General features: G+C 36.4%; 1 protein-coding gene across 7 annotated transcripts in view; it reads right to left on the bottom strand.

Moving 5' to 3' along the window:
- Positions 1 to 22983, bottom strand: part of LOC127801835 (protein unc-13 homolog) — a 33887-nt gene extending 10904 nt beyond the window's left edge. For 4 of the 7 annotated variants that reach the window (XR_008023193.1, XR_008023194.1, XM_052337275.1 and 1 more), the window contains exons 1-17: positions 22890 to 22974; positions 22243 to 22312; positions 21975 to 22150; positions 21810 to 21874; positions 21163 to 21508; positions 20340 to 20406; positions 20017 to 20170; positions 11404 to 11571; positions 11106 to 11216; positions 10249 to 10458; positions 9794 to 9895; positions 8107 to 8337; positions 6681 to 6755; positions 6394 to 6468; positions 5077 to 5262; positions 4809 to 4964; positions 2976 to 3068 (exon numbers count right to left, since the gene is read on the bottom strand). Coding sequence is in view for 5 of the 7 variants with exons in the window: in XM_052337275.1 (XP_052193235.1) it covers positions 2976 to 3068; positions 4809 to 4964; positions 5077 to 5262; positions 6394 to 6468; positions 6681 to 6755; positions 8107 to 8337; positions 9794 to 9895; positions 10249 to 10458; positions 11106 to 11216; positions 11404 to 11571; positions 20017 to 20170; positions 20340 to 20406; positions 21163 to 21508; positions 21810 to 21874; positions 21975 to 22150; positions 22243 to 22250 (2223 nt within the window). In the remaining 2 variants the exon portion in view is untranslated. Of the gene's footprint in view, positions 1 to 1777; positions 2745 to 2874; positions 3069 to 4808; positions 4965 to 5076; positions 5263 to 6393; positions 6469 to 6680; positions 6756 to 8106; positions 8338 to 9793; positions 9896 to 10248; positions 10459 to 11105; positions 11217 to 11403; positions 11572 to 20016; positions 20171 to 20339; positions 20407 to 21162; positions 21509 to 21809; positions 21875 to 21974; positions 22151 to 22242; positions 22313 to 22889 lie in introns of those variants that run through there. The other 3 variants (XM_052337280.1, XM_052337276.1, XM_052337278.1) reach the window with 3 other exon arrangements.
- Between the last annotated feature and the right edge of the window lie 1078 nt (positions 22984 to 24061).

The following is a 24061-nucleotide window of genomic DNA, read 5'->3' as shown; positions in this document are numbered from 1 at the left end:
GGTCGTGGATCCAGATTTGTATACGAGTATCCTGGTGGGGTCCCCTCCTATGCAAATCCCTCTTCTCCAATTTGCAGACGACGCATGGATTTTCTGCCCAGTTGATCTAGGATGTATGCATGCCCTCAAGCGGATTCTGAGATGCTTTGAGCTCATGTCAAGCCTGTGTATTAGTTTTAAAAAGTCCGGCCTCTCTGTGATTAATGTTAATCAAGATTGGTTGCTGGAGGCTGCTACTCAGTTGAGGTGTAAATATGTTCCTTTCCCAATTCCCTACCTGGGTTTCCAGCTGAGAATTAATCCAAGGAGGGTTGTAGCTTGGAAGGTGGTCGTGGACAGGATTAAGAGTCGGTTGGCTTCATGGAAGGCGGGGATTCTATCTATGGCTGGCCAGTTATCACTAATAAAATCGGTCCTAAACCATTTGCCACTATACTACATGTCTCTCTTCAAAATTCCTGTTGGGGTGGCCAAGCAGATTGCTAAGTTGTAGAGAAAGTTCTTATGGTCCGGGAATGAGGGGGTGGCAAAAATGGCTCTTGCTAGATGGGAATTGGTTGAGTTGCCTAAGAAGCTGGGCTGGCTTGGGGTGGGTCCTTGTTGGCCAAAAACAAAGCCTTGCTCTTTAAATGGTTATGGAGGATGATTAGTGGGGGGGATCAGCTTTGGTGTAAAGTAATTGTGGCTAGGCATAATGGTATCTTTGTTGGAATCAATGATGTGGAGGTTAAGCGGAGTTTTAATTCTTGGTGGAGAGGCATTGTTGACTCTTATACCAGCGGTAATGAGGCTAGGTCAGTGGCTAAGGAAGGGGTTTAAATCTGCCTAGGTAAGGGTGACCTGACTCGGTTTTGGGAAGACACTTGGGTGGGTATCTCCTCCCTTTTGGGTTTGTTCCCATGGTTGTACGCGGTGTCCTTGGACAAAGAGAAGAGAGTGGCAGATTTGGAGTTTTGGGTGAATAACGAATGGTTTTGGAGTCTTAACTGGAGAAGGTCGCTTCTTGAAAGAGAAGAGTCTATCCGGCATGAGCTGCTAAAAGTTATCTCCCAAGTTCATTTGGTAAGTGGGAGGAGGGATCGAGTATATTGGTCGCTTGAAGCGGCTGGTTCCTTTTCGTCGCACTCACTTAATGAGAGGCTTTGCTCACTAATGTTTGGTTCCAATGTCCCTCCAATTAATTCAGTGGCAACTCATGTTTGGGGTAGTTTAGCTCCTCCAAAAGTAGAGTTGTTTGTGTGGCTTGTCATATGGGGAAAAATTAACACAAAGGACAATTTGGGTAGGAAAGGATTTCTACAGGGGGACGATCTACTTTGCGTCTTCTGTGGCTTTGTCCCAGAGTCTATGGACCATCTCTTTGTCCATTGTGAGGCTGTCTTGTGCGTGTGGTGGCAAATCATTAGATGGTGGGGCTATGAGTGGGTTTGTCCGAGATTGGTTGAGGATCTATTTGATTAGTGGGATTACTTCGCTCGAGGTAAAAGGCAAAGGAAGGTATGGAAGCATCTCTTATATTCAGTGCTATGGACGGTGTGGCTGGAGCGGAATAGGTTAGTTTTCAAAGATCGAGGGTCAGGTGCGGTTGATATTTTTAACTTGATGCTTGTCAAGATAGTGGCTTGGGTGAGGGCTGTGGACCAGGCCATCATGTCTGCCTCTGCTCTTGGCCGCTAAGTTATTCTCCCTCTTCTAGGCTTGATGTCTATGAAGTCAGTTTTGGGTTGTCATGATCCCCCTAATGGCTTGTGTTGGTGGGGGGGGGTGGCTGGGGGCTGTTATAGATAGTATGGAACTCTCTTGTTCCGAGTCATTGATGTACTTCTTCTATGATCTCATTAATATAATTGTGCTCACTTATTTCAACAAAAAAAAAAGAGTATAAGATGGTCAAATGAGTTCAGCAGTTCTGATTTGCTATAGCACAATGGATGACACAAGGATTATTAGCATAAGCTGTCTAAGCCAGAGGGAGAATAAGAAATTGCTTTCCATTATTAACACAATGCATAAAGTGAAGCATTAGGTGTGGAAGAAGTAAATGATATGAACCAGTTCAACAAATTTGATATCAAACTGGAAACAAATTATCACTGGAAAAATTAACAGTTATGTGTACTATAGGCAACTTCAAGATCTTCAAAACTTTCTTATAATGCTACAAGATAAGACACAAGGTGAACATTAGGAATATAGTAAATTCTGATCATAGCATCAGCACCTTGCCAAAAACAAAAAAAAGGCTCAGGAATTACCAATATGGCAGATCTCATTTTCTTCAGGCTGAAAATCAACTAATGAAAAGCCTAACTACTTAGCAGAAAAAATAAAAAAGGCCTCACTAATTCCTAGACAGGAGGGAAAGACCTACTCAGGAAAAAAAATGCCTGTAGGTGGCTGCATTAAACCTCTTCAAGAGAAAAAAGCATCCCCATATGAGGCAGATAATAGGCCATAAAATAAATAAATAAATAAATAAAAATAAAACCATAAGAGTAAAGGGAAGAAATGAACTAAATCCTGTAGTTTTACATGAATTGAAAAAAAAAAAAACATTAAAGCCATAGTGTAGTTGATAACATGGGTGCCGAGGGAATGAGTTACCACTTGTGTTCAAGAGGAAGAATGCGATCAGAATATTTCCAAAAACACTTGAGTTTATATGCACTTGCCAATAGTGGAGGATTACAGAGAACCTCAGTTCATTCTTCAACAAGAAAAGCCATAGTTCACATTTCTCTAGCCTTGCCAATTAAAAAGCATAAAGATTTACTGACACAAATAAAAAAACTGACAGACTATTGAAATTCATAACTAACAATATGCTTTCAAAAACCAATATGCTTTCCATGAATAAAAAATCTCCTTCCCCACCTATCAAATATACAATACACACACAGAGACAGCCATGCCAACTTCAGTCCATATATTTTTATTAGTGGAGATTCCAACAAGCTATCAAGATTGGTGATCACCTCCTGTTGAATAGCCCGTTCAACCCAACCTAAAATTCTTCCAAGCTGTGAATTGACCCAGCGCAGAACCAGTGTTCCAGATACAGTTTCAATCTGAACCAAAAAAAGGAGAATGTAATATTTATAAAGGAAGGTTTAAGAAAAGAACTAAAACATACAACTCAGCAATGACACTTTTATTGTACTATATAGGGATAAGTAAACAGATGAATGCCATTGCATCTAAACTTGGGGTAATATTCATAACAGAAGACCAAAATAATTTATATCTACATATGTTATACAACAAAACCAAGTATCTGAATCTGTCTGCTAAAAATTTAGAGGGTAAAGTGTTTGCAATGAAAGTTCACCAGGCAAGCTATCAATTATCCTGCTACATTGCACAAGACCAAGAAATATGTAATAACTGAAAACTCCAGAGACTAAGTATAAACAAAGGGAGGAACTGGGTTAGAGAAATTTGGTTGCTTGTGTAACAGATTATAAGATAATACCGTAGAAACATGAATTATCTATTGACAGTAGATCCTATTTTTTTTTCTTTCTTTCTTTTGTTTAAAGTATTGACAAGCACGTTATATAGGCCATAAATACATAAATATGTGAATTCAGATTATTAGAAAGGACATACTTGTAGACTGAAACTCTGCTTTTATGTGGTTAATTTCTTATTTTTATAAAGTTGGTCCCAAGACTGGATAAAAGGAGAGTATTGTGTTGGGAAGCTGAGAGCCAACAAATCTCAAATTCCTTATAATATGGAGCCCAAGAATATTCAAGTTAATTATAGGGTATTTCCTTAAGAAATCCATTGCATTCACCCTTGACTGTAGGAGAAAGTGAACACCTTTAGCAGAGCCTTGTTGTAGTAATAAATAAGGGTTTCCATACATCAAACAGACAAAGGTAAATAAGTTAGTCCATGAGACTAAGCTTATGTTATCAACTTGGAACGTATAAACACTTAGAAGAAAAGGAATGGAGCTAGTGTAGATGATACAGCATTGCAGGGAGGATCATCTTCGTATACACAGCCTTGCCTCACTTCACAAAAAAAGCTGTTAATTTGATATAGGAATGATGCTTGGAGGCTATCCTAAAGTTTTCAATGGTTTATAATATAATTGCAAGTACTCATTTTGGAAGGTCATACGAACATCTAATAACTTGGAAGTGTACTTAAAAAAAAAAAAAGACTTGGAAGTGAATATTGAATTGAAGAAGACAATCCCAAGAAGAGCTTTAAAACTAAATGGTATTTCTATTGAGTGTTTGGAAGTGCTTAGGCAATGAATGTATGTCATGGTTTACAAAACTATTAAATAAACCTATAGCAACCAAGAAAATACCAAATGAAATGAGTGAAGGGTCTTAGTACACCCACATATAACATAGAATGGTATTCAAAGTTAGATTAAATATAGATGTACTAAATTTATGAGTCACGCTATTGAGTTGAGTGAGAGATTGATAGAGCATAAGGTTAAGACAGAAACAGTAGTGCTGGAAAATGAACTTGCATTCATGCCTAGAAGGTGAACTATCTATTAAGAAGACAAATGGAGAAAAATACGAATGGGGGGGGGGGGGGGGGAAGGAATAAAAGATTGCCATATGGCTTTTAAGACTTAAGGAGAGCCATCATAGGGCAATATTGATATGGCAAAGTTTCTAAAAGAAAAGTGTCACAAATAGATATATTGAAGTGAAATTCAATATACAAAGGAAAAAAAGTCCAACTCCTCCCCATTACAAAGAAAAGAAATTACTTTCCTATGTTAAAATACTTGCATGAAAGCATAATAGCATAGTCAAATTCAGTTCTCTCACCTTGTATAGAGTTAGTCTCTTAACATGGGCCTCCGCAGATCCCTCTTCACAAGTAGAAGTAATAAGTGTCAATACATACTGCTCAAGGCTATCAGCTGCTGGAAATACTGATACAACATCCTCAGTAAGATGCTCAGCACCATCGACAAATGGTTTCTGAAATAATGATGTCTAATTAACTCCCACATTTCCAAATCTACTCTGTAAATATTACTGTTCACCAAAGGACAGTGGTAAAAGTTGCACAGTAACTTAGTATTAATCTTACCAGCTTGATCCCATAAAGTTTGTGGAGAAGAGATGATGAAACAAGAGTTGCTTGTGGATGCCTCTGAGATAAGATTGGCATGAACATGGTTGCATCTTTCTTCAAAAGTTTCTTCGTCTGTTCGGCAAGTAAAGCCAAAGGGTGCTCATTTGTTGCATCAGCTGTTGCTTCAACCTCCTGTAAACTCTGTGAGAAAATTAAGTCTGATCAATTATGCTGCATTCAACCTACAAACCAAGTCAAATCAATATATACAAAGACCCTCGTATAGTGTATTAATTCCTAATTTCAAAAGGATGCCCTGACAGAAAAATGTATGTAATATTTTTGACAGCTACTGCTATGCATGTTAAAATAGCATTTATATATTTTAAATTAAGTAAAAAAAGACCTTCGCGTTGTCTAACAGAATCACCTAAGAGATCACTTTTCCAAAGGAAAATATGTGATTTATTGCTATCGATTCCTGTCACAGAAACTTATTAAAAACAAATTCCTGTATTTCATTATGAGTTTTTCTGGTCTAGAGATTCCTGACACTCTTTGCAGCCTAACTACTTCTTCCCATTGCCAAAGGCACCAAACTGATCACTAATCATAAAGAAATTTTACACTACTCGCAAAAGGAATTGTAGACAACTAAATTTGCACTTCCAATTTTCTAAATCGGGCAGAAGATAAAAACCCATATATAGCGAGCAGCTTAGCTAACTCAACATATATAATAGAATAAATCTAGAAAATGCATAATGGATGGAGTTTATCATCTGTTTCTCTAAAGTGTTTTGGGATTCAACTTTCCTGTTCTCAGTCTACTAGTAAGCATTACTTCATGAAGAGGGTCATTCATGGAACAATGATGGTTTGGGGTAATTGCCAGAGCATTCAACAACAAAGCTGCTAGTTCCATTAACAATAGTCATGGTCCTTGTGGCACTTGCTAGTTTACTCTTAATAATAATAACTGTAATTGCTGTCATCTATAATAAGAATATTATGGCCTTGCTAGGCCACTCTATGAAATCCCTTTTCCATGTTCCAAGGATCTGGAGAATTGTACATAGACTTAATATTGCTTTGCAAAGAGAAATCATAACTCAAACTAATGACCTTTCAATCACAAAGGAACAAACCTTACTATGCTTGCTTATAGTAACCGTACATTTCTACATTACATAAACATGATCTTCCCTTTGGCAACAGAGTAAGTAAATATCAACTCATGAAAGGATCAACTATCAAACAAATAAAGTATTTAAACATAGAGAAACAGCCAGGAAACCTACCAAGATAAACCACAATCATCTATTAGCTTACCCTTGTGAATGCATTCCTAATGGATACAGATATATATGTCTCTATCTGATCTCTGTCTGTAACAGACTGAAGTGCCTGCAAAAAAATGTAGACGGCTTTTATGTTACTCTTAACACATGTACACAATATAAGGATATAAGGATTCCTACAGTAACTAACTCAAAGGAGACCATGAAAATCTATACCCCGTGGGAATATAAACCATACTTCACATGAAAGCTAGAACTAGGATGTAACTTTCTGCCGATATTGACTAAAAGTGTGTGAAAAGCAAAATTTCACAATACCATTTCAGTCTCTTCAAGAAGCAACCTCCGAGAAAGCATGGAAACAGTTAAAATATCTTCCATCAATGCTAACCCCTACAAGTTGCAGGAGAGGAATCATAGTTACTTCCAATTGTACAAAAATGGAACATCAAAACATTCAAGTTCTGAAAGATCACAAACAAGTTTTCTGAAAGATAGAACTGACAAAATAAAATCTCTCCAACTGCAAAAAATGTTCACTTTTTCACAGAGAGGTTCAAGTTCTTGAGAGTTTGGTTCCAAATTTCACATTAACCAAAGGGGATCTCAAGACAACATTCAAAAAGCCAACAACCAGTTATGTACTTTTCTCTTGTTGGTTTATTTGGCTGCTTTTACTACTTGGAAACTCGATTACCATTTATTCACAAGGGTGAACACGAACTGTAATTATCAGTGATAAATATTGTGATTAGTTTGGGATGGCAAGTGAGGGACTTTATGAGGTTTTGGGAAAGGCAGCCAGAGCCTGTAAATCTAGGTGCACCATAAGTTTTTGAGATGAGTTTGGTAGAAAACCTCAGGGTGAATTCGAAACAGTGGAATGCAAGATTAATTGATCTTATAGAGTGGATGGAGCCATGAGTGGCACTGAACCACTATACATGCCTGGTGCTATTGTCGCGTTGTGTGCGTTGTGCTTACTTGCTGCTCATTTATTTGTTTTGATAATCCGATATAACAATAGTCACAACGTAAGTTAATAACCTAGGGTAAACAAGTGTTGAAACTAATAGCTGTGAGAAGGCTTTTATAACAAACTCCAAGTGTATTTTTCTTAACAAGTTAAAAGAGCCATTTAGTTTTTAACATTGCATTCTTATAATCTATTAAATCAAACAGTAAATGTTGAGTTACAATAAATCAACTTGTATAAACATAAATATTTGAAAAAGGGTAACCTCCCCTCTAGAGTCAAGGCACCCATACAGCAGAGGGACCAACAAAACCCACAAGAGTTTTGTAGGAAAGACTGATGAGAATAACATTAAACCTTTATATGTTACTTCTCTCTTCTTTCTTTCTTGATTATGTCAAATACATTCTGGCTCAACATTTGCTCTCTACAGGATCAAGCATTATCTGCTGGAAGTTTCTGAAAGGTATTAACTTGCATAGTTTGAGAGTAGATGATTACCATCAAATAAACCATTGATGTCTTTTACTCAAAAGACCAAGTGTAAGAACGAAAGCCTTAAGTGTAGAAAACAACAATTTGTCCAAGCATGCACAGCAAGAAGGAAAAAAAAAAAAAAAATGGAATGTAGCATGAAGCATGCACGCTATGCAATAATGTCCTTTAATAAATTCTAAAACACAATTCATTCAGGTGAAATGATCCTGCATTTAGTAAAAAACTAGAATCAAACGCGAGCAACTACAATGCTTCAAGAGTTTATCAAACCTCAGCAAAGCGCAGATGATAGTCTCCCAGCTGCTTATCAGCCCATTTTTTAATAGGTGATAAAAAGGACTGTAGGAATGCAACTTCTCGAGCCCCTTCTTCTCTTTCAATTCTAGAAAGCAAGCTTTTTAAGTGTAAACGTTCTTGTGGGCCCCTTTGTTCCTTCAGAGGTATTTTATGTAGCTGTTCAATTGCATGCTGCAAGATTCCTTGCTCACTTGTGATGACAAACTGTTACCATACACATCAAAATGGTAAACATAAAATGACACTATAGAGAATAATATTTTATGAAGGCTATCAGTGGTTGGATATCAATGCCAAAAAGACAGGCTTTAAACATAATATATGATGCGAAACACCCGAAAAAATGAGAGCATAAACAAAATAACAATCATTCTCAGGACAATGATGAGAATGACAGTTTAGATACTAAAACAGGATATCCCCTTAAATTGTAAAATAATGTGCACAAGGACATTTATAATTAGAACACTAATGATTGCCAATTTGGTGCACAAAACCTTTCGATAATCCAAATAAGAAATCTAAACATTTAAGTATAAGTACATGCTTAATCTAATTTTGAGTTTTAGAAGGTTAAAGGAAACTTTCAAACTAGGTACATGCCTTAATGATTGCAATTACAAAAATAAAAAATAACATTTTGGAAACATAAGAATATATGCTTGTATGATATTGTGCAGGAAGCAAAGTACAAATAAGCATGATAACCATAAGTTCTCAACTTAACAAGCACAAGAAAATCTGGGACACCATAAGGCCTAGATATGCAAAGTTATCATGGATGTGTAGTAAAATAGTGAATCAAATTTATGCTGTGATTATTTATTCCAAGTTCTGGATACTGATCTGCATAGTCAATTTACCACCCAAATCATGTAAAAACAGGTGAGCAATACTGATCATTTGTGTTTTCCTAATCACCATATTCTTGACCAGTCTTTCATAAATATTGGATATGGGTCTTTGGAGACATTCGAAAATATATCATAACACCCTGAGAACTGAGAGCGATAATAGGATAAGTTAAAGCAGTTCTCTCAGTCTCAGTTATAAAGATAAAGTCAGAAAATTCTTGTACCTTCCAATAACAGTAAGCCCTCAACCATAGGTGTTGCAGAATACTAGAATCAGAGAATGACTTGGCTCTTATCAAGAAAAAGATGGATCCCCACTAGGATTAGGACTCGCTGAAGAATAAGAATTATCTTTGCAGAAACCCATCCTGGTGGAGCAAGCAAAGTGTATTTGAACAATGGAAATTTTTTTGTCTCCTTGTAGACCTACTAACAACTCACATTGGTTGAAAGCATTTGCTGGACCTTAGCTCTCTAAGTCACCTAGCCATATACCCCGATTTGGTTTTCACAGAAGCCTGAAACATTGAGTCTACCATGGCTCTACAGGATGCGACTTGGTAATATTTTTGTCATTTGACCAAACAGTCACTAGTGAGTCAGCTAAACTAAATAGTTAATCCTATGAGGTTACAAATAAAGGGTGACATGTGGATCCCTTCTAGGTGACATGTTAAATGATAGGTGAGATCAGATATTTTAGTTGTCCAAGAGATGGATGGCATTGTCCTCGTCTTTATGAAATTAAACAAAGATATTAACTCCTCATGCAACTTGACATCAAAATTGCAATTTGACAATCATACCTGGCGAAATAACACCCAAGCATAACAGGTATAGTGGATGGTCTCTGTGATTCCCAGAATACGCCATGTTGACTTCAGAAGCTCAAGAATTTCCTCTACTTCCTGGAAATAAGATGACCCACAGTTACATCACTACAGAAAATATTCTCACATTTAGTGCACAAAATTCCACATCTAGAGCTAGGTTTTTGGTTTCATTCTATCTGAAATTTAGACAAAATCCCAAGTCTTTTTAGTCCAACTAAACAGTTGAAATTTGCACAAGAGTTATTATAAGTTTTGTAGAAGATGCAAATTTATGTATATTTAAAGTTTAAACTCTCTTAACTTTTTACAAATATTTGACCCAATTTTTTTTGGCATAAAATGACTTCAAAAATAAAGATACTCAAGAGTTATGGAAAATCTTGGAAATTCTAGAAAACTTCATGGCCTGCAATAAAACAGTCACTAACCTCTATAAGTTTTCCCTCATCTAGAACATCAAACACACTAAGGAGCAGTTTCTCATATAGTCTAACATTTAGGTGATAGCCATCTGCCCAATGGCATATTTCACCAGTTATGTCACCTCGTGCTGGCCTTTCTGCAAGTGGAATGGCAACTTCTCTGAGAGATCTTAAGCATTCTGTGCGTTGGAGTTCACCCGTAGAAGACGGAAGGGACTGACATGAAATAAAGGAAAAAAAATAAGAAATAACAGGAAGAAAAGATGATATTCTAATACATATCCTTGGAAGCACACAAATAAAAGCAAAACAACAACCGGAATTAAAAGACACCAGTCTCCAAATTAAAGAAATCAAGATGCAACTGCCAAATAAAAACTGCATCATAAAATTTCTATGTAACACATATTTTTAGAGAATCCACAACTTTTATGCAGAAACAACTATATCTCATCACATTGAAAGAATCCACATTTATCTCACAAATTAACAAGTTGCAGATGATATCAATTAGCTATGTGTTATCATTAACAAAAATATCATGGCTTCAAGGGCTATAGAAACAGTAAAGATTAACCCACAACAAATAATTGGGAATGATGCTGCAAGGGCAAATCTTTTGGATATAAATTAGTACAACATTAAAGTGGAACTAAGTACACTCAGTAGAGTACAAAAATCAAGACATGGAACTGACAACAAACAGGAGCTGTTTTAAAACAAAGAGCTGGTTAAGCTAGAAAGTAGTTTAAAAAAAAAAAAACAGTGCATGAATCATGTAGAATTACTAAGAAAATAAATATAAGCATCAAACCAGTGTAATGATTAATAGCCATAAAGTAAAAGGACAATGAAATGCACACCTCGGATTCCTCTATCTTTGCCAAAAGGATCCTCACTTCACTTGCCTTGCGCCCAGATTCACCAAAACCAACAGCAGGGTGATTTATTAGCCCCTCCTCCAACATGTTTAACTAAAATGACAAAAAGTTGAAAGCACGAGAAACAGGAGCAAGTAAATATACCATCAAATTTTCAGTTTGTCCCTAATTGACAATATTATGACACAAGCAATTCAGGCAGTAAGTATATGAACAGGAAAACTTCACTTAAACAAACAAAAAGAAAAACAGAAAAGACGATGAGAAAAAGTGAGTTTACTTGTCTTTTTAGCCACCGTATATAGGCTTTCTTGTCTGGAAAGTCTGTACGTGAAATGCAGCAAAGCAATTCCAGAGGGACCAAAAGAGTATCCATTCTTTTTCCTACTTTTCCCACCAGACTATTGAGCAGCCCCTGTCTCGTTCTAATGTCCATTGCTTCAGAAATCTGAACTAGTTCAGACAAATGGGAAAATAGATCAACATTAATATAAGTCCCAAATAAAAAGACTTGAAGACTTCTAAGCAACAACAGAATACCCATGAATGAGAAAATAAATAAATGAGAATCTGCTATTGTCAGCAGCTGATATGGAATGATTCAATCATTGATTGGTGATTGATTAATTGATGATTGATTGATTGATGATTCAATCATTGATTGGTGATTGATTGATTGATGATTCAATCATTGATTGGTGATTGATTAATTGATGATCGATTGGTGATTGATTGATTGATGATTGATTGGTGATTGATTATATATGTTTCCTAGATTGATTGATTGTATATATTATTTCCTAAAAGAAAAATTGTATCCTCTAGATTAGATTATGTTTCCTATCTTGGTTGTATCCTAAATTGTATAGATTCTAGGATTCTTTCCTAAAGTTAGTTGTTTCCTATTTTTGTAAAGAAGCTTGTATAAATCAAGCTTTTCTAGTGAATGAAAGGTTGAGACAGTAAGGTTATTTTTTTCCAAAACTTAACAGCTATAGCAGACATATATACACCAAATCTATCTTGTCAATTATTTGCTACTCTAATGAAAAAGAATGTTGAATCCATATCTCTATCAGTGAATAAAGTACAAAAGTTTTAAAAAAAAATACTGGGGATAAAATGAATTTACAGTCGTCCATTAAGAAGGTTGCCAAATATGAACGTATGCAAGTAAGAATGACAAATCCAGATGGAAACACATAATATGTGCACTGTAGATGTTCATAACTGATGTAGAAGGGATGCTAAGAAGCTAATAAGATCTGTCGGACAATGTCTATTATGAGATGGTGAATGATGAACCAGTCTGACCAAAGAGGGAGAAAGAGAAACAGTGCTGAACTTATCCTTGAACTGTGCAAACTCACCAATTTATAGGGGATAACAGTAGAATTCAGCTAGTGTTATATCTGCTGGGGATAAAGAACAAGGCCAACCCAATTAGGATTTCACCTTTCCTAAAGAGAAAATTATCACACATGCATGACTCTCTAAAGAGTGCATCCTCTACAGACTTATCATTGCCGCCACACTGCCACCAACCCCCTTTGACTATGCTGTAGTGGCTCTAGCTCCTCCTGTTGCAGATGATGCTGTGCCCATAGCCTCTTGTCCATAATAAGTTATGAATTCAATTAGGATTTGGCCTTTTATTTTATTCATGAAATTATAAGGAGCCTTTTATTTTAATCATAAAGTTTCACACACACTTTTGAGGGAATGGACAAATCAAGTAGTATTTATTAGAGCCTCTTAACTTTAATTTGATAAGCGATGGCTAGAGATCTATAATTCATATAGCCAACTCCACTGGGTGGAATTAAGGTTTATGACTGTTGTTATGTTTAATTTGCTAAGAAGCTATGTACACTCTTGGATGTGATTCCACAAGAAAGCTAACCACGAATTCTGCAACTGATTGTTCTTTCTTTCTAGCTAAACTTTCTGGTAGACCTTAACCATTTAGTATGGTCATCAACTAAGTTTCAGGAAATAATGATAGAGTTCCCACTCAATTCTGCAGCTTCACTCTCCAAATCAGTAGATAACCATCTGATTTACAGTCCTCAATTCTAGTAAACTAATCAAAAAGAACAGAAAAAAATGAAGAACAAGGCCAATTCGAGAGGGCCTCCTCTCCCAGAATCTTCTTCAAAATCCTTCACTCCTTCTCTCCTCTTTCCTCTCCCGTTTGTATGGATTCCCCCGACGGTTACAGCCACGTGAGGTTGTTATTCCTAACCGCCTCTGACAATTCTACCCCTGTATTCTTTTCCTCAATTACCCTCTTGCCTCTTTTCTTTCCCCTACTCTGATACATGTGTTGTATTGGTGCTCCATCAAATATGACCCTTTTTTGCCAGAGTATTGCACCAATTAAAAGCATTTTCAGATTATGAATAATCCAACAAAAAGTTTTCACATCAATTTACTACCAATCTGACATACATAAAGTTAAACTTTTCTCCATGATATAACAAAGAACCTAGCTAAAAGTCTATTCTCTGTGGCAAATGGAGCAACAAATTACTGGCAAAGCTGTTTGGTAACAATCTTATATCCTCACTAGCAATCATAGTCCCACATCATCTGCCCTTGTTATCCCAGGAAAATTTCATGATATAACCATAAGCTAACACAGAAGTCTCAACACAAGTGGATGTTTTTCCCCTACAACCATACAACAGATATGACAAAAGGAAATTATTACAAACTTATTAGTTAGAAAGCAACAGTAGAACATTAGGATTTAGCATGCAATCTCTTGAGATCAAGTGCTGAAATTAAGGCTCTGTTTGTTTGACGTAAAATGCTTTCTGGTAAAATATATTAAATATTTTCTATTTATTTAGAGTAAAATAATAATATAAAAGATAAAGTTAATCATCTAACAATTTAGCTGTTAGATGAGATGACGGTTAACAACTCAACATAGTATCAGAGTAGGTAAAAGTCACGAGTTCAAACCTCACTACTAGCTCAATATTAAATAGTTGCACATGTTTGGACCAATTTATGTACTGAAACTTGGACACAAGAGAGGGTGAATTGAGAGAAAAATAATAATATAAAAAGATAAAACTAACCCTCTATCTAATAGGTTAAGCTTTTAGATGAGATAGTGGTTAATAATTTAACACTACTATTCAGATATTAAAAAATAAGGAAAACATTTTTTACATAAAAAAATTAAAAATACAACTTACCCAAAAAAAATCAGCTTTATTATTTTATTTTGATAAAAAAAATCACCCATATACACACAAAACATTGTTAGAACTTCTAGAGTTAGCTTTATTATTTTATTTTTAAAAATACAATGAAAATATTTTGTATGTAAAATATTTTTAAGAAAAAATATTTTCCCAAACCATATGTAAAATATATTATTTCAACATATATACGTTACATACAAATGCAGAAGTAGCATTTGTATGCATTAAAGGGTAGTTTTTATTTTTTCAAATACAAGCCAAAACACCTCTTTGTAAGCTTTTTCCTTTATTACTAAAAAGTAAAAAGTTTGAGTTGTGGAAACAACATCTACGGGTAAGGCCGTGTATAAAAATGACCCTCCCCCAACTCTTGCAAAGCAGAGAGCCTGTGCACTAGGGACACCCTTTACAAGCCAAGTATCAAAAACTACAAGGAAAATTAACTTTGTGATAATGCAATGAAAATTAACTTTATATTTTAAAAAATGAAGTCTTAAGAGAAAAAAATAAAAACTTTAGGTAACAGTTTGTAGCTCAGACCAGTCATACCAACCATAACAAATAAGACTAAATTGGCTATTCACCTAAAAAGATTTTGTACATTGACTTATCAGTTAGCCACAAGTCAGTTATCGGAATAACTAGCAAGTAGCGTGACAGCTTAACCTAATAAGATATGAAAAAAATCAGACAGTGAAATATATGTTCACATACTCAGACAGAAATATTTATATATTTTCAAATGCCATTGCCCATAGCCATCTGAACATAGACCGGTAACTGTTCGGCAATACTTTTGCAATATATTGCATATGAGAGACTAAACATATCACAAGGATCATAATGTTTCTGTTGAATCTGTGTATATTTTGTTTCCTTGTACAGTGTATAGATTATGCTTCCATTTGTTTTGTTTCCTAATGGTCGTAGCCCTCTTCCCTATTAATAGGGAATGTATTCCTGTGCATATGGTTAAGTGGATAAGAGATTTTCACAATTCTTCTCCTATTTTCTACATGGTATCAAAACAAAGCTCCTAAGGTGTCTACTCGATCTTCATCATCTCCATCCCATGGCTTGTTCTATCTCCCAGCCTTCATTGCCGGCTACCCTGCCCTCATTTAACAAAGGGTCTCTCTGGGTTCCTCTATCGGAACCGATTGCCGCTGCAACTGGTGCTGCCCACCAGAAGTTCAGCGAACAGGACTCTTACACCAGCAACCACCGCTAGCATCAGATCTGCTGCTGGCTGTCGTAGTTCGCCCTGCAGCCATCACTCGAGCAACCACCACCGGCCATCGAGCGATTCTCCTCTGTCGATCGTCGCATGCTCACCTAGCTGATGAGTGATCCTCCTTCGCCTTTCATGCCGCCGTCAAGCATCGCAGCCTTCAGATCTGCGCCACCCGCCGGCCGCCAACCTTCAAATCTGCTACCACATCAGCCGCTCTTCTCCTGTCAGCCTTCATTGCCGCCTTTTTCTGCAACCAGTTGCTTCTCCAGCCTTCTTAGCCGTGTTTTTTGGCCTTTATTGCTGTTGCCTTCAAGCTAACCCATATCTGGCAGATCTGGTTCAGATCCGACAGATCTGATTTCTAACTTTGCTGACCCAAATTGAGGAGGAGCTGCTGTTGCTACTATTTCCAGTGCCCTTGCCGCTGTCTCATCTCCCTCGTGTCACACATTTTGTCATCTCCAGCGTCGCAATGTCCTGCTCCAGCAAGTTGCTGTGACCTCGTGGTGAATTGACTTTTCCAGATCTGTTTCGTATCGAAGTGTTCTTGCCCCTGTGGCTGTTGGTATTTTCTGCTATGATGACTAACAAAATGCAGGGTGTATGGATGAAATCTCAGCAAGGCAGAGGTCAGCCTACACTGAATGCAGAAGAAATTGGGAAACTAAAGTCCTTCTTAAGGACTCTTCAAGGTGACGGCTCTTTGGCTCAAGCAGGGGTGTGTCTTAATTCTGTGTCCTTTAATGCCTCATATACAGCTAAGAATAATCTTTGGGTCTTAAATTCTGGAGCCACCGATCACATGACACCTAACCTAAAATTCTTTGAGACCTTTGAACCAATATCTAGCTCCAGGAAAATTACGGTTGCTAATAGCCAAGCTATCCCTATAGTTGGGCAAGGAAATGTATATTTGAACCCATCTCTACCTGCCCAACAAGTACTTTATGTGCCTAGCCTCTCCACCAATCTACTTTTAGTTCACAAGCTTTCCCAAAGCCTTAATTGTTGTGTAATTTTCTCACCTCATGATTGTGTGTTTCAGGACCTAGCCACAGGGAAGATGATTGGTACTGCTAAGGCACTTAATGGGTTGTACTACCTACAAGGGAGCAGTGAGCCACCTGTAGGAGATCATCTTAGCTTAGGTCATGCCTCTTCTCTACATACTTCCACTCAATCCACTATATGGCTTCCGCATTTTAGATTAGGTTGTCCTCCTTTCCTTTTGTTAAAATCTATGTTTCCAGACTTGTTTAAAGGGGTTGATATCAGTATGTTTCATTGTGATGTGTGTGAATTGTCCAAACGTCATCGGGTGCCTTATGCTATCAGCAATAAACTTTCTTTGTCTCATTTTTCTTTAATGCATTCCGATGTGTGGGGGCCTTCTAGAGTCCCTAATTGTTCTGGGGAAAAATGGTTTGTATCCTTTATAGATGACTACACTAGGATGACATTACTTACTCAAAGACAAAACAACCATCAACAACATTCTACCCTTGTTTCATAGAATGATTCTCACTCAATTTGGGATTTCTATTAAAAAGTTTAGGATTGATAATGCAAGGGACTATTCCAACCATCATCTTAATCTTTTTTTCCAACAAAATGGGATTTCATAAATCCTCTTTTGTGGAAGCTCCCCAGCAAAATGGAGTTGCTGAGAGAAAGATGAGGCATCTTCTAAATGTTGCTAGGGCTCTCTTACACCATCATTCAGTTCTTAAAACCTTTTGGGGTGAAGCAGTGTTAACAACAACCTATTTAATCAATAGGGTTCCGTCAAGAGTCTTAAATCAACTCTCCCCATTTCAGTGTCTCTCGACTCACTTTCCAAAAATTGGTTTGCATACTTTTCTCCCTCTTAAGATATTTGGTTGTGTGGCTTTTGTCCATGTGTCTAAACATCATAGGGATAAATTTGATGCCTGAGCCCTTAGGTGTGTATTTCTTGGCTATTCTCCTACTTAGAAGGAGTACAAGTGCTATCATCCTCCTACCCGAAAGATCCTTGTATCTAAAGATGTAAGTTTTGTTGAAAATCAGTCCTTTTTCAAGGTCACTACTTTTGGTCCTCAGGGGGAGAGTGTTTATGTTGATCATGATCTTCCTATTCTAGAACAGTCTCAGCCCTATCAACTTGATACTTCTTTGGATCCTAACTTTTCTAATTCTCCTATTTATTCTAATCCTAAGACAGTAGATTCAGGAGGCTTGGAACCTTTTTTTTTATCCTCCAATCTTTGTTCAACCAACGATATCTCATGTGCAGTTCAAAGGCTCACCATATGTGCATAAAAGAAAGAAACAACCTAACCCAGGTGCTAAGCAGGATCCATCATCTATCCCTCGGCCAGGTTTGGAACTCACTAAGCATTCTAATTCACCTAACCCTATAAATAGTTCTAACCCTGAAATCTTGGACCTGGATTTGCCTATTGCTGTTAGAAAGGGTGTGAGGAGTTGAACACAACACTCTATAGCCAAATTTGTTTCTTATCACAAATTGTCCCTGAAACACAAAAGTTTTTTGTCCTCCCTTGATTCCATAGCTATTCCTAAGACTATAGAAGAGGTATTATGGAATCAACATTGGGTACAAGCTATGCAGGAAGAAATGAGGACCTTAGAAAAGAATAATACCTAGGAAATGATGCCTAGACCGAAGGGGGTTCAACCAGTAGGGTGCATATGGGTGTTTAATGTGAAATATAATACTGATGGTACATTGGAAAGATACAAAGCCCAATTAGTGATTAAGGGCTATACTCAAACATATGGCATAGATTACTCGGAGACATTTGCACCCATGGCAAAGATGACTACAGTAAAGGCTCTCCTATCTTTGGCTAGCTGTTGTGGCTAGGAGTTGATGCAGCTAGATGTGAAAAATGCCTTCCTACATGGTGACTTGGGGGAAGAGGAACTTATGGACTCCCCACCTAGTTTTCCTAATAAAGGTTCTGGTTATGTTTACATATTAAAGAAAGCTCTTTATGGATTAAAGCAATCCCCAAGAGCTTGGATTGATCAATTCTCAAGGGCTATGAAGGCAATGGGGTATAGGCAAAGTAGAGGGGATCACACATTATTCATAAAGCATTCAAAAAAAAGGGACTCTTAACCGCCCTACTTGTTTATGTTGATGACATAATTGTTATTGGCAATGATAAGGATGAGCAGAAGTTGTTAAAGGGAAATCTATATTGAAAATTTGACATCAAAGACCTTGGTAAGTTGAAGTATTTCTTGGGAATAGATGTTGCATACTCAAAAAAGGGTATATTTCTTTCCTAAACGAAATATACCATGGACTTATTAGAAGAAATCGGATTGCTAGGTGGCAGGGCAGCAAATACTCCCTTGGATCCTAACCTAAAATTAGGACCAAGTGACAGTCCATTGGTTGATAAGGGAAGATACTAGAGGTTAGTCGGAAGGTTGATTTACTTACACTAGGCCTAACATAGCTTTTGCTGTTAATTTGGTGAGTCAGTTCATGCATAGTCCCACTGAAGAGCATATGCAAGCTGTACGGAGGATTTTGCGCTATCTGAAATTAACACTTAGAAAAGGTCTATTGTTTAAGTCAGGGGATACACTGATGTTGACTATGGTGGTTCACTTGTTAATAGAAGGTCCAATACCGGCTACTGTGTTTTTGGGGGGAAATCTAGTGTCATGGAGAAGCAAAAAACAAGGGATTGTGTCCAGGTCTAGTGGTAAAGCAGTGTTTAGGGCAATGACCCTTGGATTGTGTGAATTATTTTGGCTAAAAATTATGCTTACTGATTTGAAAATACTTGGTCATTGTCCTATGGAGTTAATGTGTAACAATCAATCAGCAATCAACATTGCACACAATCCGGTGCAACATGACCGCACTAAGCATGTTGAAATTGATTGCCATTTCATCAAAGAAAAGCTAGATGCTGGAGAGATTTGTTTGTCTTTTGTTCCCTCAAAAAATCAGCTAATTGATTTGCTCACTAAAGGTTTACCTCTCAGGCGGTTTGAAGAACTTGTAAGCAAACTGAGAATGATTGATATTCATTCACCAACTTGAGGGGGAGTGTTGAATCTATGTATATTTTGTTTCTTTGTACGGTGTATAGATTATGTTTCCATTTGTTTTGTTTCCTAATGGTTGTAGCTCTCTTCCCTATTAATAGGGAATGTATTCCCGTGCATATGGTTAAGTGAATAAGAGATTTTCACAATTCTTCTCCTATTTTCTACAGTTTCAGTACGCATCCGTTCATTTTTACTAAGCCAACACTGTTTTAAGCATTTTTTTCATAAGTACTGCTCTTAGCATTTTACAAATGAATGTTGTTCATTTGTACATTACAATTCTGTATCAAGCTGTAGTGGCATGCCAAATTCATGGACTGATAAAAAAAAGACTAAAAATTGTTAAGAGAAGGTGTAGCCATACCTCCATCTGTACACGCATAGTCTCTAATAAACCAACTAGTCCGGGTGTGTGTTGTGACTGGTTGACAACATTTTCGCCCTTACTACGTCCAAGCTTCCTCATAAATCTGGATTTTTTCTCTTTCTTTTTTTCCTTAGTTGGAATGATGAGCCCCCTGTTTATCAAAAACGATCACAGTGCACATAGCGGGAAGTATGTGGATGAGGTTGGAAACAAGAATAACAAAAGGTGGACTATAACAAGGAAACAAGCAAATACTTCAAGCTCTACCTGAACTAGTATAGAAGCATATCTATAGAACAAACCAGATTAAAGGTACATACCCTGCAGCACCTGCAGCAGCCAAGAGAATTTCATATGCAGTTTCACGAAGATCATCTTTGCTGAGACCTGGAAAAGTAAAGATCAGAGTTTTAATATATGTGTGGTCAGGCCATGCACACTGTAATAAGGCAATCATAACAGCCATAACAACTTCATACTTCAGTATTATGCAAAATACAGTATAGTTAAGCAGAAATAAGCTCTTGGAATTCTTTAGGTCATAAATAAGAATCCCAGACATTGCTAATGTTCATTGCATTTTAGCCACATATACTTTATTACACTAGAATACGCTTGTGCTTTTCTTTTTTATTTTCTTATTTTGTCAGAAACAGGAAGGGTAACAGAAAGGAGAAGAGGTCCTATAGCTTTTTAACTTGAGCTGGGAGAATCAGAAAGAAAAAAATAAGCATTTCTCTAAAATTCCAACTTGTTGGTTATTCTTTTAAGAATAAACAGACCACATTAGTTTAACTTCCTTCCCATTTACTTTCATACAAAACCATGATTCAGAAACTGGTCCCTGGAAAATAAAAAATAATGGTTTACTATTTCCTGCAAAAGAGGCAATAGTAGATGAAAATGATGAAACCTGATGTTCACATCATAAGTTTTTGTAATGAAAAACATGCAACCCTTTACCAAATGCAAACTGCAAAGGAGAAAACACAGTGCCTCCTAGGAAGAAATATATGGAACCTAATTATCAAGCTAACTGCAGCATGAATAATAAACAAACTGCCACCTCTTAATAAGACAGAACACAACATAACAGTATTGTACAATATGTTTCTCGAACACACATAATTCATGATAACTAACCTGTTGCAAATGAAGGCAATCCCAGCACAAGATCAGAGGCATCATTTAGAACCCTTCTTGATTTCATGCAGCTCTCAACTTCTTCTAAACCGTCATCATCCTCAAAATCATCAATATCATCTACAGATAGATCTTGCACTTGTGTTGAGTTACGGGACTCTTCTGCATGCATAGAACCAAGAGAATCTTCGACCGGTACGGAGCTAAGAGACTCTGAATTTAAAAGACTAGGCACAATGGGTGATGCTGTAAAGACAGGGATAGGCGGTGGTGCCCGCTTTGGTGGTGAACCAGAAGATTCAGGATTTGTGGCCAAAAAGAACTCATCTGCAGAACCCATATTATTCTGGGAATAAAAGATTAGCATGAAAACTTGGGTTACAAAAGAAAAATAAATAGGGCCTTGATCTAAGAATATCAAGAAAAAAGTTCAAGTCTTGATTAATCTGAGGACATAAAGGAGTCATCACTATTTATGGAAGAAAATTTAAACCCAAAACTTGAAACTGCAATGAAATTCCAAGTATGACAAACCACTAATAACTTCAACAGACCTAAAATTAAAATGGTTTAGTAACTTCCGAACTATAGAATTACAACACCAATAATTGAATGTGAAAGGACATGGATGGCAAATCCATGCTTACCATCTGCGGAAACAGAGTTTTATCGTGATAGTCTCTGATAGCTTCTGATAGTTCAAGCATTCCACCTACATGAACAAGGATGCAGTAGAACAAAGAATTCATTTTATCTGAAAATATAGCAACGCAAAAACAGGGGAAAAAAGAGAACATAATCTAAGTTGCCACCTCTCTTGGCACTGCCAAGTACATAATCCACACTGACTTGATCTAGATCCACGTCATCTAAAGAAACAGCTCCAGGAGGCATTTGAACTTTCTTAATTAAGCTGCCAGAAAGTATGAAATCAAGTAGTATGCGTCTATCCCGTCTGTATCGTTGAAGAAGCTCAACTGCATTCTCCCTAAATTCATAACAAGCCAGTAAGGGAATTGAAATCCATGTTTGCCGGCACGGGAATTTAGTAGAGGAGAAAATTTTTAGAACAGAACGTACTCTTCCATGCTATCTGAAGGCTTGCGAGGTAGCAGGGAATCTGAAGCACGCTTCACCGCCTAGCTGTAAACTAGCAAAGTACCCATTTTACTTTATATTGAAAAATTCAAACCAGCATTTGCAGAACGGAGCAGAACTTGATAGAACAGCAACGGTGAAATTTGAATCTAAGAGACATGACCACAGTAAATCACCGAACACTGTTAGGTCACCTGATGCGATTGTATAAGTTTTATGTACCAAAAACCCATCAACATTACTCAACACGATTCAGAGTTGAATCTTCTTCTCTTTCACACAGATTTCTCAGCAGCCAGTTAGAGGGTTAAGGTCAATGCCACATACTAAGTGCAGGCAGTCAAAATTTCTCAGGATCTTGAAAAATGCACATGTAAAAGCCGACTTAAAGAAGCTTGTCAGACAGATATCACCACGAAAGTAATTAAAAATTATTGGATATCAAACCCGAATTTCTAACTTCTGAATTAAGTGAATTTAGCAGAGCACTTTTGTAATGCAAATGGAAATCCGACGGTTCAAATCCGAGAGAATGAGTCAATGCAATTGAGACCAAAAGAAGCACAAGATAGAGGAAGTGAAACGATGCGAATTGAAGGGGAAATGAAGTGAATCCACCATTGTAATACCTCTAGCCGAAGCTTCCGGTTCCAGTTCCTCTTTCCACAGAGAGAGAGAGAGAGAGAGAGAGAGAGAGAGAGAGCAGCAGGACGGTGATGTAAATTGGAATCGAGAGAGAGAGAGAGATTTTCTTCTTCAGCAAGCGTGACGCGTCGTCTCTGGAATTTTCTTTTTTTTTTTTCTTGAAAACATATATCTATTTATATTTATTATATATATATTTTTAAAAAATTAATTAATATTTATTTTCTTACAGTTAAAGGACTATTTTCATAATTTTTTTCTTAGTAATTATGTATTTACTTGAATCTTTATTCACACAAAATGATAGTATATAATTTTAATAATTACAAATTTAAATAATACATATTTATTCTCATTAAAATTGAAGATGTGAGCTCAAAATGTGACATCTATCCACCTTTCCATTCCAAAAGGCAAATATTGCTCTCAATTAAATTGTCAATTCTCTATTTTTGCTTTTAAATCTTTACGTTCTTTTGATGTGATTATTTAAATTTTTTATTATTTTAATTATATCTTTAAATTAATTTAACTTTTATAATTTGATTTTTTTTTATATATAATAACAGTTGAATTTAGCACAAGATATGACACCACACACCTAAGAGGGGATGAATTGTGTGTTTAAAAGTTAACTTAAAATTTTGAAAAAATTTTGCTTGAAATGAGATTTTAGTGAGTTAAAATATAAATAAGAAATGTCAAAACAAATACTTGAAGAAAATAAAGTAAGAAAGATAAAAAACATAAAAGATTTATAATGATTCGACTAAACCAAATTTAATCCATTATCTTATCTCCTCATTAAACATTTTCAAGAATTCACTAAAATTTTCTACCAAACTCGATAGATCCTTTTAGCATAAACTACTAGGATTACAAATCTCCTACCAAATTCGATAGATTTTTTAGTCTTCAATACTAGAAAATATAAAAAAAATTACAATAAGATATAATATGAAATTTGAATATCTTAATTATAACGATCTCTCAAAGATAAATACAAATGTTTGAATAAATTAAGACAAATAAAGCTTAAAGGCTTTTTGAGAGAAAAATAAAGTCTCAAGTACTATGAATACAAATGTAAGCTCAAACAAAATTCTTGGGATTATTGCCCTTATGTGGTCCCCCGTCGCTCTCACATTTAATTTTG

The sequence above is a fragment of the Diospyros lotus genome, chromosome 5, assembly GCF_014633365.1.
Source record: "Diospyros lotus cultivar Yz01 chromosome 5, ASM1463336v1, whole genome shotgun sequence".
NCBI classification, from domain to species: domain Eukaryota; kingdom Viridiplantae; phylum Streptophyta; class Magnoliopsida; order Ericales; family Ebenaceae; genus Diospyros; species Diospyros lotus.
The sequence above is the reverse complement of the archived record's forward strand: the minus strand, read 5'-3'. Positions and strand labels throughout refer to the sequence as shown.